Source organism: Mustela erminea, chromosome 2 (genome assembly GCF_009829155.1).
Source record: "Mustela erminea isolate mMusErm1 chromosome 2, mMusErm1.Pri, whole genome shotgun sequence".
Classification (NCBI taxonomy): domain Eukaryota; kingdom Metazoa; phylum Chordata; class Mammalia; order Carnivora; family Mustelidae; genus Mustela; species Mustela erminea.
Genome location: NC_045615.1, coordinates 66,825,175 through 66,844,148, shown reverse-complemented (window position 1 = coordinate 66,844,148; position 18,974 = coordinate 66,825,175). Strand labels below are relative to the sequence as shown.

The window sequence follows — 18,974 nt, the reverse complement described above, 5'->3', positions numbered from 1 at the left end:
AAGAAGTTTTCTCCTATGAGACGACATTTTACCAGAATTCCATTTTACTGGATTCCCCTCTGTCTAGGTACCTGCTTTTAAAATGTAAATTACTTATAAAAAGAGCCAGCATTAAATAGCCAGCACCATAGCCAGATGATGCAAGTCTTAGTGCCATAATCTCCTTGATTCACACATATGGAAACATATTAATGTTAGCAGATAATATTAATTCATGTCGGGATAAATACACTTCTCTGACCTGGCACTTCTGAAAGGGGGGCATTATTATTTGAGTTAATAACAAGACCCCTGATAATTTTCAGATTACGCTATATTCACGAAGGCCCTGAGAAGTTAAGAGTATCGGGGTGTAAGGCAAACTCTGCAGGCTCCTCATTATGTTACCCCAGATTATAAGCATAATGAACCTCAGGAGAGATAACATCAATTTGATATAAATCTAGGAATCCAAGGCTGTTGAAGGACACAAGAGATAGAATGTCAGGAGATGAAAAAATTATTCAAGCATTCAACTGCATATTAAATCTTGACATAAAAAGGACAGAATTTGTCAAAGTATTATGACGGTTACATTCTCTGAAGAGATGGAAATCAAATCAATCAACAAATATTTATTAAACACCTCTAAACTATGAAGTGTTTTAAAACAGTTCTGGTCATGATTTCACATATACTGGAATGCCATACTTGATGTAATGGCAAATCTTTGCTGAGTGCTGATAAACTAGAAACATTCCTCAAAAACATGATTATTTATTTATGTGATTCTTATTTATATTGACTATGTGATTCATTTTCTATTTCCAGAAAAATAAAAAATCAGACGTTCCACTCAGAAGCCAAATACAATTTAATTCCCCGTATTTCTAAATAAAGTGTTTTCATATAATCTTTTTGCAGAGACACACTTTCAAACATCCACAGCACTAACCTGATGCCACACAGCTTTTTTTGTCCAGTTGTAGGTCGTACCCAGGAAAGCAACCACATTCCCAGGAGACGGGGCTGAGAGGGAGGCAGAGCTGGCTACACCCACCATTATCAGGTGACGAACAGCCTACGAAAACAAGCACTTGCTGATGACACCATGTCATTCAAAAATATAACAATTTTTCATCAAAACACTGAATGAGCCCAATACGTGAGGGTTTTTAAAACCATTTCCACAATATCTTATACTGCTGCAATCAAGGTTATTTTTCAGAGACTAGGAGGAAATTTGTCACCGTATTCTATTTTCCTATAACCTTATAGCTTGAATGTTAACCCTTCACATGGAGGACAGGAGCCTCTGTCCTCCGTTCTACCACTGAGTTTGAAGACCACTGCGCTGACAGCAGCTGGAATAAGGAATATATTTTGATGAGTCTGACAACTGGTTCAACTCTTGCTAGTGAGTAATATATTTTCTTCTCACATATATTTTTGGACTTGTGAGTTTTTTTGCTTTCTTTGTTTTAAAAAAAAAAAGCCACATATAGCTCTTGTGCTAATTCTAAGTTACATCTGGCCTGCTATATGCTTAAGTCTCTATAAAGATGAAGTAGAGAGTTATTTGTTAGTTGCAAGGAATAGGCTAAAAACTCTGCACCCATCATCTTGTTCGATGTTGGCCACAAATCCAGGAAGCAGGGCTGACTAACTTCTACAGATGAAAAAAATCAGACCAAGGAAGGGCAAGTAACTAGTCCAAAATAACACTGCTACCAACAGGTAGTACTACCTTAGAGCTGTCTGATTTCAAAGCCCAGAGCCCTGGCAACTACTACACCTTGCTGTCTAAAACAGAAAATATGTCAACAAAAACCTGATATAAATGTATATGTTACTCTGTTGTACAAATATCTTTTAATGTGTAATGTTGGAAAGTCTCTTCTCCTTTATAAATAAGATCAATCTTTAGGTGTCACTCAGAAAACTAATGTTTGCAAACAAACAAAAGTCAATAAACTTACCACTACATGTTTTTCCATCTGTCTCAAGCACTGAGCCTTCAGGACAGAAACATACGGGACCATCTGATGTCAGAACACAGTCATAGCTACACTTGGACGTATTGTTTGGACAGGAAATTAATTCTAATTAATGAAGCATAAGGTCAAGATTAGTGTTAAGTCAGGTTTGTGAAAATTTAGCAAAATCAACTGCTAACAAAAATGCTATGCTAAAAACAGTAAGTTAAATCAAGGATCAGACATTTATGAAATGCTATGGTAAGAGAGATATAAAAATAAAGAAGGATCTCAAATCTAAAAAAATTAAAGAAAGACCTTATTTTGGAAAGTGCTTCTAGCTTCCTCTAAGTTTCTTTTATATCAAATATTTTCAAAGTTACTAGTCATCAAAGTATTTTTTTGAAAGATTTTATTTATTTATTTGACAGAGAGAAAGCACAAGTAGGCAGAGAGGCAGGCAGAGAGAGAAGAGGAAGCAGGCTCCCCGCTGAGCAGAGTTCCTGATGCGGGGCTCTATCCCAGGACCCTGAAATCATGACCTGAGCCAAAGGCAGATGCTTTAATCCACTGAGGCACCCAGGTGCCCCAGTCATCAAAATATTTTAAATGGAACTTAGTTAAATGGTTTGCAAGTTCATTTGGAAAACTAATTGTATATGTAAAAAAAAAAAAATGAAGAACATTGTAAGAGTGTGGTTAGGTGTAGGAAGAGAATGAGAGGCTCTTAACAAACATCAAAATGTATCATAAAGGAGCATTAACTAAATGAGTGCAGGATTAGACAGAGAGGATAGCAGAACCAGATAGAAAACTCAATTTAGAAAAGACTCAAGTATGTATAAGAATGTAGTATGTGATAGTATGTGTAGTATGTATAAGAATGTAGTATGTGTAGTATGTGATAGTTTTTTTTTTAAGATTTATTTATTTATTTATTTATTTATTTATTTGAGAGAGAGCAAGCATGCATGCATGAGTTGCAGGAGTGGGAGGGGAACAGAATCTTCAGGTGGACTCCCCGCTGAGCACAGAGCCTCATGCAATCCCAGGACCCATGAGACCATGACCTGAGCCAAAACCAAGAGTCCAGGTGCTTAACAGATTGAGCCACCTAGGGGCCCCTGTGGAAATGTTATTTTGAATCATGGAGCATGTGAAAGATCATCTGATATGGCACAGAAATAACTGAGAAATGATTTGAGGCAAAAGCTAAATCTCTACCTTATACCATACATCAAAATAAATTCCAAGTAAATCAAAGATTAAAATATAAAATATGTGTACCATAGAGGTCTTAGAAGTCTTGACAATCAAGTGAGATTATGCATGTCATGCGTGGCATGCAGTGGATTCCGTAACAAATTAACATCATGCACTTATGTATATTTGCAACAGGTAAATCACACGGTATGAGAAGAAGGGCAAATTCCACAGACAAGCACAAATGTAGTGGGTGATTTCCAAAACACTCATTACCATTATCTATTTTTAAGAGCCTCAAATCCCATAAGCACTTTGACACTCAGACTGACATATTCACTATCATCTCTGGAACAGGACTGGACAATATACATGGTTTTAAACTTTAATTTCTACTTAGCTATGGTAGTAGATTCAATAAGAAATCCACAGGAAAAACCTGAGTATGTGATCCTAAATTGAAAATGGGTGTGTCCGTATACATTCATAGCATGTTTCTTTTTTTTTTAAGATTTTATTTTTTTGATAGAGAGTTCAAGTAGGGGGAGCAGCAAGCAGAGGAAGAGGGAGAAGTAGGCTCCCTGCTGAGCAGGGAGCCCAATGTGGGGCTCGATCCCAGAATCCTGGGATCATGACCTGAGCTAAAGGCAGCCACTTAACTGACTGAGCCACCCATGTGTCCCCATATTTCTCTTTTTAAAAAGCATATTCCTGGGGCGCCTGGGTGGCTCAGTGGGTTAAGCCGCTGCCTTCGGCTCAGGTCATGATCTCAGGGTCCTGGGATCGAGTCCCACATTGGGCTCTCTGCTCGGCAGGGAGCCTGCTTCCCTCTCTCTCTCTCTGCCTGCCTCTCCATCTACTTGTGATTTCTCTCTGTCAAATAAATAAATAAAATCTTTAAAAAAAAATAAAAAATAAAAAAAATAAAAAGCGTATTCCTAACTCTGATGCCCCAAAACGATAGACACAATGACTAACTTAATAGCAGGTTATATTCTCCAAATATAATTTTCTCATTAAAAAGGAGCACTTCTCTTTAAGAAATTGCAAATGCCACATCTAGAACAGAGAATATACAGGATAAGTCTGGAAAGTATGTCCTATGAGATAACAAGGCAACTTTTGAAGACTACTGGGGTCTTTGAAGAGGCTCCCACTGGCCAAGGAGAAGACAATTTGCTCATCGGTAAGAACAACAACTGTAATAGGTTGAACCATATTAAAAATGTTAAACACCCATGACTTCATAATAATTTTTAAAAAACACTCACCATTCATCTTTGGAAAATATTAAGGAACCATATCATTTACTTATATAAATAAAGAAAGAAAAAAAATTCAACATTTATCCTGACTTTAATGTAAGAATTCTATCTTGAGGTAACAAAAAAGTTAATGAGAGAAAGTGCTCTTTATGAAGCATAACTAAGACTAAATAATACAACTAGATCTCACCATTTGAAACCCTTGGTGAAGTCACGGACCTATGTATTATTGTTAATGGCCACCACAACCATTCATTGAAAGACCACTGGACTCTGGTCACTCCCGACCATCTTAGTATCTTCTCTTGTTTGAAAACTGTCCTGTACCTAAGGCAGAAAGATGGTGTCCTCATAGAACAAGATAAGTTGTTGGAATAGATCAACTCTAGGCTCCAACCCATTATGAAGAGTGGAAAGTGCATACTGTAGTACAAGAAAGCACTGAAAATTATTAGACAAGGCAAACAAAACTGGTCATCCTCACCAACAACTGTTGCCCAGCCTTGCAGAAATCTAAAATAGAGTACTGTGCCATGTTGGCCAAAACTAGTATCCATCACTACAGTGACAATAACATTAAATTAGGCACAGCATGTGGAAAATATCAGAGAGGTCATTAACACACTAGCTGTTAACGACCCAGGTGATTTTGATATCTTCAGATTTATGCCCAAATAGATTTCATGGAAGGCATCAGAATAAGAAGATACGAAGCTCACCTCATCCTATGGATACACCTAGATACCCATATCAGGGTAAATAACCCAGAAAACAACCTGAAGACTGTGGGAGACCACCTCTCCACAGCTAGTTGTAGAGCTATGGCTGGGAACAAACTGACATGGCAAGACATCCCTTGGGAGGGAGTGCCACTCCAAGCATGAAGAATGGGGAAGAGCAGACCCCATTGCAGCCACTCCAGGCACAGGGGGACCCACCCTGGGAAGATGAAGCCCCATAACATTTAGCTATGAAAACTAGAGAGGCTTGGCTCAACACCAGGACCTTTGGATACCAGTAGGCTCAGCTCTGGGAGAGCTGGAAGGCAAGGGGAAACTGAATCCCTACCTTTAAAGAGAGAACATGACAAAGAGCCTCAGGGAGATACAGCATAGAAGCAGCAGTGAGAAAAAAAACCTGGAGTATAAAAGAAGGGGATTTATTTACTAATCTCAGAATGTTCACAGGAGGGGCAAGGATCTTCAGGTGACTTCTCCAAGAATAAAAGAGCTGGCTAGTGCTATTTCTCTCCCCTACCCTCTGGCCCAGATACACAGACACCTGTGCAAGCCAGTAGTGCCAACACTCTCCACCTAGCTCTCAACAACATACCTTGCCCCCACCCTCTCCTGTGGACGCCTACTGCATACAACCTGCCCTAGGCAAGTGTTCCAAGTGGCTCCACTGCATTGGCTTTATGCAAGCAGTCCAGTCAGGGGTCAGCCCCACTCCAAAGTGACTCCTGTCCTGAGGAGAGGGGAAGATAACCACACACACCAGTTTGACTGCAACTCCAGCTGCAGGCTGGGGACTGACATCAAGTCTGACTGCAAGCCCCAGCCACCACTGAAAGCTTCTTGGGAGTCAACACAGGGAGAGTACCCTGCAGTGTGGTGCAGCCACAGCTCTGGCAAACATCTGTTGTGACCCAACTCAATCATAAAGTGGCCCCAGACTGGCCCATTAATAACACAGGGGTCAAGGATGTACACACTCATGATTATATTTATTCAGTACTAGAAATCCTAGCCACAGCAATTAGACAGCAGATTGGTAGGGAAGATGAAGAACTCTCACCACTTGTAGATGACATGATACTATATAGGGAAAACCCCAAAGACTCCATCAAAAAACTATTCAAACTGATAAATGAATTCAGTAAAGTCACAGGACACAAAATCAATGTACAGAAATCTCCTGCATTCCTACATACTAATAACGAAGCTACAGAAAGTGAAATTAAGAAAAACAAATCACATTCCACAATTGCACCAAAACCAGTAAAATATCTAGTAATAAATTTAACCAAAGAGGTGAGAAACCTGTACTCTAAAAATCCGAGTTTTATATCAGGGTAAATAACCCAGAAAACAACCTGAAGGCTGTGGGAGACAACCTCTCACAGCTAGTTGTAGAGACATGACTGGGAACAAACTGACATGGCAAGACATCCCTTGGGAGGGAGTGCCACTCCAAGCATATAAAACACGGATAAAAACAAATTCAAGATGACAAAAGGAACTAGACATTCCATGTTCATGGATTGGAAGAATGACTATTGTTAAATGATTATACTATCCAAAACAATCTACAGATTTAATGTAACCCCTATCAAAATACCAATAGCATTTTTCACAGAAGGAAACTAAAACAAATAATCCTGACATTTGTATGGAACACTGAATAGCCAGTTTTTGTTTGAAAACAAAAAACAAAACTGGAGATCACAATCCCAGATTTCAAGATTCACTAAAATACTGTAGTGATCAAAATAGTGTGGTGCTGGCATACAAATAGACACATAGATCAATAGAACAGAATAGAGAACCCAGAAATAAACCCACAACTATATGGCCAACAATCTTTAACAAAGGAGTCAGGAATATGCAATGGGAAAAAAGACAGTCTTTTCAACAAATGGTGTTGGGACACCATGGTGTTGGACAGCTATATGTAAAAGAATGAAACTCTCTTCACTCTCTTTCACTATCTACAAAAATAAACTCAAATGGACTAAAGACCTAAACATGAGGCCTGAAGCCATAAAAATTCTTAAAGAGAGCACAGGCAGTAATTTTTCTGACATTGGCCACAGTGACATTTTTTATAGATATGTCTCCTAAAGCAAGGAAAACAAAAGCAAAAATAAGCTCCCAATACTAAAGAAAAAGTTTCTGCACAGCAAAGGAAACAATCAACAAAACAAAAGAACGACTGAATGGGAAATATATTTGTAAGTGACATATCTAATAATGGGGTAGTATCTAAAATATATAAAGAACTGATACAACTCAATACCCAAAAACCAAATAATCCAGTTTAAAAACAGGTACAAGACATAAGCAGATAATTCTCCAAAGAAGACACACAGATGGCCAACAGACACATGAAAAGATGCTGAACATCACTCATCATCAGGGAAATACAAATAAAAACAATGAGATATCACCTCACACCTGTCAGAATAGCACTAAGGGATATTTACTCAAAAAATACAAAAACAGGGCGCCTGGGTGGCTCAGTGGGTTAAGCCACTGCCTTCGGCTCAGGTCATGATCTCAGGGTCCTGGGATCGAGTCCCGCATCGGGCTCTCTGCTCAGCAGGGAGCCTGCTTCCTTCTCTCTCTCTCTCTGCCTGCCTCTCAGTGTACTTGTAATTTCTCTCTGTCAAATAAATAAATAAAATCTTTAAAAAAAAAAAATACAAAAACACTAATTTAAAGGGATACATGTACCCCTATGTTTATTGCAGCATTAGTTACAATAGCCAAATTATGGAAGCAGCCTAGCTACCCATCAATAGGTAAATGGATAAAGAACTGTGGGGGTGTGTGGGGGTGTGGGGGGGTGTCTGTAATGGAATATTACTCAGCTATAAAAAAGAATGAAATCTTGCCATTTGCAATGACATGGTTAAAGCTAGAAAGAACAATGCTAAGCAAAATAGGTCAGAGAAAGATGAACACCATTTGATTTCACTCTTATGTAGAATATAAGAAACAAAACAATTGAACAAAGGAAAAAAGAGAGAGAGAAAGACAAACCAAGAAACAGACTATTAACTACAGAGAACAAACTGATGGTTACCAGAGGGGAGTTGGGTGGAGAGATGGGTCAAATAGGTGATAGGGATTAAAGAGTACACTTATCATGACCAACAACAACAATAAAAGAACAACATAGAAACAAAATCCTTTCCACAACAGGTGAAGAGGTGAAAAGAGCCATTGCTGATAATTGAACTAAAGGTAAACAAGGCTCAGTTACAACAGGGCACACCCGACACACATAGAAGACACCCCTAAAGTGCCAGTTTCTGGTGAACAAGGGACACTGCACTGCAGAGGACTATAGGACCTCCTCTTCATAAGGCCACTACTTTCAGGAGCAGGAGACACAGATGACTTTCCTAACACAGAGAAACAGAAATGGGGCATCTGTGTGCCGCAGTTGATTGAGCATCCAGCTCTTAGTTTTGGCTCAGGTCATGATCTCAGGGTCGTGGGATCAAGTTCCACATGGAGCTCTACACTCAGCATGCAGTCTGCTTCAATGTTTTCTCCCTCTGTCCTTCCCACTCATGCTCTCTCCCTTTCCCAAATAAATAAATAAAAAGCTTAATTTTTTTAAAAAAAGGAAAAAAAATAGATATAGAGAATTAGGCAAAGTGAGGAGATGGAGGAATATATCTCAACTGAAAAAAAAAAAAGGACAAAATCACAGCAAGAGAAATAAACAAAAATAGAGATAAGCAATATATCTAATAAAGCATTAAATGTAGTGGTCATAAAGATACTCAATGGACTCAAGAAAAGAGTGGATTATCTCAGTGAGATCCTCAACAAAGATAAAGAAAATATAGAAAAGAATCAATCAAAGATCAAGAACTCAATAACTGAAATAATAATATACTAGAGGGAATAAATAGTAGACTAGAGGAAGTAAAAAAAAAATGGATCAGTGAGCTGGAGGACAAGGTAATTAATGGAAAGCAGTAAACCTGTAAAGGAGAAAGAAAAAAGAATAATAAAAAATGAGAACAGGTTAAGGGAACTCAGTGATACCGTCAAGCCTAATAACATTTACATTATGGGAATCTCAGAAGGAGAAGAGAGAGAAAGGGGGCAAAACATTTATTTGAAGAAATAATTGCTATAAACTTCCCAAATCTGGGGAAGTAAACAGATATCCATATTCAAGAGATAGAGAAGGCCCTAGCAACATCAACCCAAGGAAGTCCAAATAAAAACCAGTAATAATTAAAATAGCAAAAAGTACTGATAGAGAATTTTAAAAGGAACAAGAGAAAAAAAAAAAAAAAACAGTTACATACAGGGGAAATCCCATAAAGCTATCAGCTGATTTTTTTTAGCAGAAACTTTGCAGGACAGAAGAAAGTTGCATAATATATTCAAACTGCTGAAAGACTATAAAAAGAGACAAACAAGGACTCTACATAACCATTAAGGGAATAATCCAACAAAAAGATTAATAATTGTAAATATTTATGCACCCAACAAATACATAAAGCAGCTAATAACAAACATAAGGGAAGTACTCAATTGTAACACAATAATAGTGGGGAATTTTAACAACCCATTTATGTCAATGGCTAGATCATCCAAACAGAAAATCAATAAGAAGCAGTGGCATTGTTAACACATCAGATCGCATGGATCTGACAAATATGTGCAGAAGGTTCCATCCTAAAACAGCAGAATACAATTCCTTTCAAGTGTACATGGATGATTCTCAGAAGAGACCACATGTTAAAACAGAAAACAAGTCTCAACAAGTTCAAAAAGTCTGAAGTCTTACCATACATCTTTTCTGACCACAACACTATGAAACTAGAAATCAACCACAAGAAAAAATCAGAAAAAAACACAAATACATAAAGGTTAAATAATACGGTATTAAACCATGGATGGGTAAACCAAGAAATCAAAAAGGAAATAAAAATACATAGAAACAAATGAAAAGGAAAACACGCAGTTCAAAATCTTGGGATTCAAGAAAAGCTGTTTTAAAAGGGAACTTTTTGATTAGCCTCTAGTCATCCTCATAAAAGAGAAAGGGAGAGGACTCAAACAAACTCAGAAATGAAAAGAGGAGAAATAAAAACCAACACCACAGAAATAAAGGAGTTATAAGAGAACATTATGAAAAATTATGTCAAAAAATTGGTGAAAATTGGGAAAACTTGACAGTTATATGTAAGAGAATAAAAGTGGACCACTCTCTTTTACCATACACAAATATAACTCAAAATGGATTAAAGATCTAAACATGAGACCTGAAACCATAAAAACACTGGAAAAGAGAACAGGCAGTAATTTTTGTTACATAGAAAATTTTTTCAAGATACCTCACCTAAGGCATCTGAACCAAAAGCAAAAATAAACTACTGGACTACGTTAAAAAAAATAATAATAACCTTTTGCATAACAAAGGAAATAATTAACAAAACAAAAAAAAATCTACTGAACAGAAGAAGAGATTTATAAATGACATATCTGATAAGGGGTTAGTATCCCAAACATAAATACAACTGGTACAACTGCCCAAAAACCAAATAATTCAATTTAAAAATCGACAGAAGACCTGAACAGGTAGTTTTCCAAAGAAGACCTACAGATGGCCAACAGAAACGTGAAAAGATGTTCAACATCACTCATCACCAGAGAAATGCAAATCAAAACCACAAGGAAGTATCACCTTACACCTGTCAGAATGGCTAAAACCAAAAACATAAGAAACAACAAGTTCTGGCTTTAAGGACCTATTTAGCCAGAGGGACTCCATCTTGGGTAAATAGCCATTTTGTTGTTTGTGCAGTAAACTTAAATTGACTCTCCCCCTCAAGAGAAACTTACTTAGAAACAAGTCTGGGAAACCAGTTCCTGATAACAGAGCCCAGAATACAAGGACGAGTCAGGCCAGATGGAGACATCTAATCAGTATGAAGTACTGTTTTTAACAGTGAGAAGGTCTTGCTCAAACATAAATGACTCCATCTTGGGAAGGACGACAATCTTATTATTCACACTGAATATGTTAACTGACTAAGCCTTCCCAAAAAGTACTGTTTGTAACGGTTCCTGTTATGGGGTAATCTTAAATAACAAGTCACCAGACCAGATGGAACTAGCCAATCAGCAAGAGACACACAAACCCAGTGGGTTGAGATACCAAGATATGGGTTGCAGTTTCACCCAATAAAAGGTAGCCTGTAAGATTGGGAGGGGTCGCTCTCTTTGGAGACGGCCCTGACGGTCAGTCTGACTTCTAATGCTCAGCATAGAATAGAGCTTTGCATAACTTTCACCTTGTCTCAGTTTCATTCTCCTGACCAATCAGTCTAACTTCTAATACTTATCATAAAATAAAGCTTTAAATAATTTTCACTTTGTCTCAGTCTCGTTTCGTTTAATAATGGACCTAACATGGCAAGACTGTAGAGAAAAAGGAACCCTTGTGCACTGCCGGTATGGATGAAAACTGGTGCAGCCACTGTGGAAAACAGTATGGAGGTTCCTCAAAAAATTAAAAATAGAATTACGATATGGTCCAGTAATTCCACTAGTGGGTATTTACCCAAAGAATACAAAACACTAGTTCAAAAAGATATATGCACCCCTATGTTTATTGCAATATTATTTGCAATAGCCAAATTATGGAAGCAACTCAAGTGTCCACCAACAGATGAATGGATAAAGAAGTGGTGTACATACTTGATAGAATATTACTCAACCATACAAAAGAATGAAATCTTGCCATTTGCAACAACATGAAGGGTTCTAGATGGTATAACACTAAGTGAAATAAGTCACTCAGAGAAAGACAAATATCATATGACTTCACCATATGTAATATTTAGGAAACAAAAGAAATGAAAAAAGAAAAAGAGAAACCAAGAAACAGACTCTTAACTATAGTGAACAAACTGATGGTTACCAGAGGGAAGATTGGTGGAAGCATGGGGCAAACAGGTGAAGGGGATTAAGAGTACGCTTATCTTGATGAACACTGAGTAATGTATAGAATTGTTGAATCACTATATTGTACAGAAACTAATATAAAACTGTATGTTAATTACACCAGAAATTTTTTAAAAGAATAAAAATAAAACAAAATATGTATTTTTTTAAAAAGAAAGAAATATGTCCAGAACAGACTGGTGAAAAGTAAATCATGTAAAATTTTTCTTTATTAAAACTGGTGAGGGATGCCTGGGTGGCTCAGTTGGTTAAGTGTCTGCTTTTGGCTCAGGTCATGTTCTCAGGGTTCTAGGATTGAGCCCCACATCGGGCTCCCTGCTCACCAGGGTCCCTGCTTTTTCCTCTCCCCCTACCCATGCTCATGCTCTATCTCTCTCTCTCAAATAAATAAATACAATCTTAAAAAAAAAAATTGGCCAGAACTTGTTGGAAAAAGAGAAAAAAAAGACTATTAAGGGACTTTATAATGGATGACAGAAAGAGAAATGACCAGATACTATGTGTCTTCTGATGGAAGTATAAACACACCTAGGAAGCAATCCTGTCAAAAATGTCAAAGCTGAATCTGCTCAAGCATTGTATCTAACCACAAGTTTGCAGAAAGACAGGGACATCACAGAAGTGTGATCAGGAAAATCCAAAATGTGAGAAACCACAGGAAAAAAACAGTTTCTTCAACAGATACTTTCAAGGAGAAAAAAAACAGAGGTGAGGGAATCTGTAGAACAAAAGAGAAGTATTAAGCTAATACAACACATAGCTCTTGTCTGGATGGTTATTCAAACAAACCAACTGTTTAAAAAAACTTTTTAAAGTAAGTTGAGCACTGTCTAGACATTTGGTGTTATTAGGGAATTATTGCTCATTTTTTCAGGTGTGACAATGGTATTGTGACCGGATAATAGATGATAGCAAGGAATTAGAGCGAGTGTTTCAGATATAATAATGTATCATGATTGTGTTTTTACATGCTTATCTTTCAGAGATATACAAGAAAATATGGATAAATAAACAAGAAATGTATATACAGAGAGATTTATATACTTATTTCCCCAACCTTAGGGGTTTTGATTTAAAAGGTCTTCGGTCATGTCATTCATGTACATAATAAAACATCAAAGTAATTCTGATATATACTGCTGATCAAGGCTATGGCTATCTGTAACCCAGATCATAGCCACCTGAGAAACATCACTGAAAATGAAAGAAAATAGTGCAATAAATACTTACGATGACACCGTTTCCCATCAGGAAGCAGAATAAATCCTACAGGGCATGTGCAGTAATAAGATCCCGGGACGTTTTCACACCCAAGAGTACAGCCATGATTCCAAAAGGCACATTCATTGACATCTATGCAATGACAACAATAAAACACAGATGTTTATTTTCTTAATTAAATTGTAATATTGCTAATAAGTCAGCACAAAGTAGAATATGACACACTGAGAAGTGCTGTAACTGACCATGTTTTTGCTACCCTCACAAAGAATGAAAGAAGTCAGTTCGACTGTCATGAAAGCCATTTTTACTGTCTCAGTTTATACGTTCATATAAACCTGTATTTTCATACCAGAATTGCCTTCAGGAAAAAGTAACACAATTTCCCATGAAAAGATGTAGGCTTTGAAGGCGGAGACTCTTGAAAGTTCAAGATAGGGATATGACATCCCCTGCTCTGCTCTTCAGCCTTCTCAGAGCTGACAGGAACCTTTCACCTGAATGTAGAACATTCCCCAGCAGCTTCACTGTGGTTGAAACCCAGCTTTCAGGCTGCTATGCTATGGCTCTCTCCCACTGGTCCCAGGTGAGCAGGATATGGTAACTTACACCTCAGTGTCAGGTTTACCTGACATCACATCCCAACTAACTTTACTGAATGTGTGCTATAGCCATTGAAAGATTTTCATTAGTAACTCACTGGACTGACCTCCCAGGACAGAGAATACAGTATTTCTCCCTAGTTCACTGAAATGGGCCTGAATTCTCAAAATAGATAAACAGTCTTGGTTACATAGCTTCTCAAGATTCCTACCAGACTTTTATGAGATGTGGTGTGGGAATCACTTACTCTTTGAGGATATAATGATAGCTGTGGAACTGTACTCCCTTTAAAAATTTGAAAATGCTAACATTTTGCCACTGTGAAACCCTCAGAGGTCTCTGGAGTCCCCTCAGAGAATCCCTGCCTCATATCAAGCTCTGAGTAGCTTCTAAGAGTACTGGATCTAGGAACACAACACATAGAGATGATCTGAAAGTTATTATGAAGGTTTTCACAAAAGAAGAAAAAGAAAATTATTTTTCTGGGGCAAAAGAGGAAGAAAGTTCAAGTTGGTTCTACTTCAAGGCTCTGGAGGACCTACTGAAGACCAGCTACTGGCTCAGGTGGGCTGTCATTACTTTAGGTAGCTACCCCTCACCCCACCCCACCCCCCGTACGTTACCTTCACAGTACTTTCCATCTGGACTTAAAGTATATCCCTCCGCACACGTGCATGAATGGGATTTAGAGCCTTGACCACACATGCTGCCTCTGCAGCTACCTTTCCTCCATTTGCAGAGTTTCTGATCTAAAAGAGAAGATGGTTTATTTGGAGTGGAGATGTATTGTAACAGGGAAACTGCTTGATCCCTTTGTGGTTCTTGGAAGTCTAATACCTTCCGTGACAAGAGTAGGGGTGCTGTCTTTCCCGGAGTGGCTCTGCTCTGGAGCCAAGCAGTATGAGCCTGGATTCTGAAGCATTCAGAGAGGCAGCCCACTTCTCTAATTTATTATTCCTACCAAAGCGCTCAGGATTGGACATCCTAATTAGCTGGCGATTTCATTCCTTGAGCTATAAACACTAAATGCAACTTAGTGTTTCATTCTGCTTTACTTTTTTTTTTTTTAAGTTGTTTTGAGAGAGAGAGCAGTGGGGAGGGGTAGAGGGAGAGAGAGTCTTAAGCACACTCTGGGCTGAACATGACCCTGATGCCCAGCTGGTTCTCAGCACCCTGAGATCATGACCTGAGCTTACCACCCAAGCCGAAACCAAAAGTCAGGCAATTAAACTATACCACCCAGGTGCCCCTCTGCTTACTTATTTTATATACATTTATCTTTATACAAATACAATTCTTTACATTTCTCAGTGCTCATCAAGAGAACTGTATTCTTAATCCCCTTTATTTCATTCATTCCGGTTTATTTTTATTAAAAAAATGAAAAAGCACATAAACAAAAATTCTGAAAATGAAAGATCTTTTTAAGAAACAAAAAATCTTTAATCTTAAGAACATCTTTTCTTAAGTATAATAGTTATAGGTCCAATCTATCTATCTATATATATATATTTAGCTGCTTTTAGGATCCTTATTTAAAGAACAACATCTTTCAGACTTAAAATACACCACAGCCTTATGTCTTATCCCCAAATTTCTGAGTCCATTGCTGCTGGTATTCCATGTTTTACAAAACAACCCAGAGTAGATAGTCAAATCTGCTTAGTGAGGTAGGTGCTTGGACTGGATTAGCCAAATACGTGGAACAACAAAAGGACAATGTTGCACCTTTGATTTTCAGAGCCAGCGTCAAGAGACAAAACTAGTAATGCATATATCCCTGTTCAAATTTTGTTCCTTCCTACTTTTGCCCATTGTAACAATGATGGGACCTTTGTAAAATGTTCTGGGAAATACAGAGTTAATCCTGAGGGCAGATTTCAAGACCCAAATAGATAGAGAGGTCGGAACTCTGGCAAGAGGTGACAGACGGCAGGGGAAAGCTGGGGTCGTGGCAGGGTTGAGATCAGTGAGAGCCTCTGAAAAATGAGAAGAGCCAAGGGTCCAACGAAAGGGCTGCTAAAAACATGCTGTGAATGGCACAAGCAACAAACCAGGAAGAGCTTTTGCTCCGCAGTTCAAGAAGCTGAGACCATTTCCATGTAAGATTTTTCCTCTAGTCTCTGTTTATCTACTTATAAGATGTCTCCTCACTCTGACTCTACCAATTTTCTTCTTTTACAAGTCCCTATACATTCTTCTTGACCAGTAACACCATGACACAGTAAATACATATTCTTGCCCTCTTTTTTAAAAAAGATTTTTATTTATTTATTTGACAGAGAGAGATCACAAATAGAGAGATAGGCAGAGAGAGAGGGAAGCAGGCTCCCTGCTGAGCAGAGAGCCCAATGAGGGACTCCATCCTAGGACCCTGAGATCATGACCTGAGCCAAAGGCAGAGGTTAACCCACTGAGCCACCCAGGCGCCCCTATTCTTGCCCTCTTGAAAATGTCCCCAGTGTGCATTGAGACTACTAGCCCTTTAGAGATTCTGACTTGGTCCATCAAGAGAAAGCCTCAGAACTTTGCATTTTCTTTCTTTTTTTTTTTTTTTCTTTTTTGGAATCCAAGAATAAAACCCTTTAAGGACTCCGCATTTTCAGCTTAATCAGAGTGAGTCTGTTGTGGAGAGTCTTCACACACACTTTGAGAAACGGCCTACTGCACTAATGAAACATCCCAGCCTCCCCTCAGTTATTAATACCTCCTTTTAGCAAGTCTGTGCTGTGAACTTATTTTAAACTTGTCTATTCAGAGCTCATGATGGAATTAAATACAAAATCAATCTTGCCGAGTATTTGATACTGTTGCAATATTACCTACTGAATCAGTTCAGATTTACACTGAATAGTTCTTAGATATTGATCCCAAACATTTTATTTCTTATATATGGTTTCCAGACCAAGCACACATGTATAGATAGCTACATTGCTTTCAGGTTCCTGCATGCTTCTTATATTAAAATTTTAACTAAGCAAAATGAAAAAATAAAATGACCCAGATTTTAAAAGTAAATGACTAAGATTAAAAGACAAAATGTGGGGCGCCTGGGTGGCTCAGTGGGTTGAGCCACTGCCTTCAGCTCAGGTCATGATCTCAGGGTCCTGGGATCGAGTCCCGCATCGGGCTCTCTGCTCAGCAGGGAGCCTGCTTCCCTGTCTCTCTCTGCCTGCCTCTCCGTCTACTTGTGATTTCTCTCTGTCAAATAAATAAATAAAATCTTTAAAAAAAAAAGACAAACGTACCGACTCTGAATGTCAGGAAAAAAAAACACATTTTTTTATTTTAATCTTTAACATTTTAAAACTTTAATTTTTATGAAGTTTGCAAGGGAATAACAACAATAAAAATATAGAAATGTCCAAGTTGACATTTCTTTTAATTTGAAGATCTAATAGGCTTTATTAAATGATTCATGAATCCAACAGCACCCTATCTACAAGGTGAAGAAGCAGTCCTCTGACTCAGCCTTTTAAAGGCACCAAAGTGCTACTACTTTCTTGATGTAACCCCCCCCCCCCGCAAAAAATGAGGACTTATGTTTCCTAGCAATATCCCTCATAAAAATCTTACCAAACCCAGCATGACAGGTGAGTACAGGATTAAGGACTAGGAAAACCAAGTTTTCTGGTTCTGCCTGTACATCGCATCATGATCTCTTTCATCTTGGTTTCTTAATAGATGAAATAAAAGTTTGGAATAGTGCCCGAGATCCCTTATTTAAAAAAAAAAAAATTTTATGGTTCTATACAGAATCAGATGTTTGTGGTAAATTCCTCTAAGTTTGTACCTCTAAAGAGTCTCAAACCCTAATTACTGCTTATAATGTGTTAATAAGGAGTCAAACTGCTTAATGAAGAAACACAATTAACATCCAGGGTACAGGAAATTCTGCATTCTTCATCTAGATCCACTATTATTTATCACTTTTTTGTACTTTTCTCCTACCTCTCGCCTCCACGTACCTGTGCTCTTACCATCATCATCGCACTCATTCCGTGGTCATGACGATGATGTAAATATGCTTCTTTTTTCTATTAACCAATAAGCTTCTTGAGGCTAAGGGGCGAATCCCATCCACATTTTATAGCCCAAACAGCACCCAGCATGGTGCCTTTCACAACACGGGTATACTATAGACATAGGCTTCATGCACCAAAAAAACCCTGTGATCATGTCACCTGCAACTTAACTCCTTTATTTCATTTCTCCTACAATTTCCCACTTAGTGTTAGAACTCAGACAGTCAGCGTCCACTTGCCCAGTACCCCTTCCAAGCTACCATGGTGCCCATGGTTTGCATGGTCCTCATGAGCCATATCTATCACTCTTCAACGATGAAGATAGCCAGAACAGCATCACTATTCTCCTCTAAATGGTTAGGCTAAGGATGCACCTGAATTCAGGCGCTAAACATGTTATTTTTTATTTATGTATTTATTTATTTATTTGACAGAGATCACAAGTGGGCAGAGAGGCAAACAGAGAGAGAGGGGGAAGCAGGCTCCCTGCTGAGCAGAGAGCCCAGTGAGGGGCTCCATCATGGGATCATGCCCTGAGCCGAAGGCAGAGGCTTTAAGCCACTGAGCCACCCAGGTGCCCCAAGCGCTAAACACTTTAAAAGGTCATTTTAGGAAGTGGCAAAACATAGAGGATTGAAGGCTATATTTTTGCTTAATCTTCTTAATCTTCTGCTGTTCTTTAGCTTCAAATTAGGCCAAAGCTAGCATTCATCCAGCTGCTGCTGACCTCAGATAACACCCCTTCCCACAGCTCAGAAGGGCAGCTTAATTACCTCTGAGATCAAATTAAAGCTCCTAATCATGGCATTAATGTCCACCACCAATTGCGCCTTGGATACCTGCCTGCCTAACACACAGGCTCTCTGAGCTCTTCTACCGCTGAGTTAATCTGTAGATTTCACCCTGGCCCAATTCTGAAATAATGTAGATGGGCTCCCCCCCATCGACTTTTCTCAAATTCAGTGTAAGACTCGCCTCATA

At 38.4% G+C, this 18,974-nt stretch overlaps 1 protein-coding gene across 2 annotated transcripts in view; it reads right to left on the bottom strand.

Moving 5' to 3' along the window:
* EGF (epidermal growth factor) overlaps positions 1-18,974 on the bottom strand; it is a 97,725-nt gene that overhangs the window by 42,927 nt on the left and 35,824 nt on the right. For both annotated transcript variants that reach the window (XM_032333147.1, XM_032333146.1), the window contains exons 6-9: positions 14,592-14,717; positions 13,375-13,497; positions 1,959-2,081; positions 935-1,060 (exon numbers count right to left, since the gene is read on the bottom strand). In XM_032333147.1, the coding sequence (XP_032189038.1) occupies positions 935-1,060; positions 1,959-2,081; positions 13,375-13,497; positions 14,592-14,717 (498 nt within the window). The remainder of the gene's footprint in view (positions 1-934; positions 1,061-1,958; positions 2,082-13,374; positions 13,498-14,591; positions 14,718-18,974) is intronic.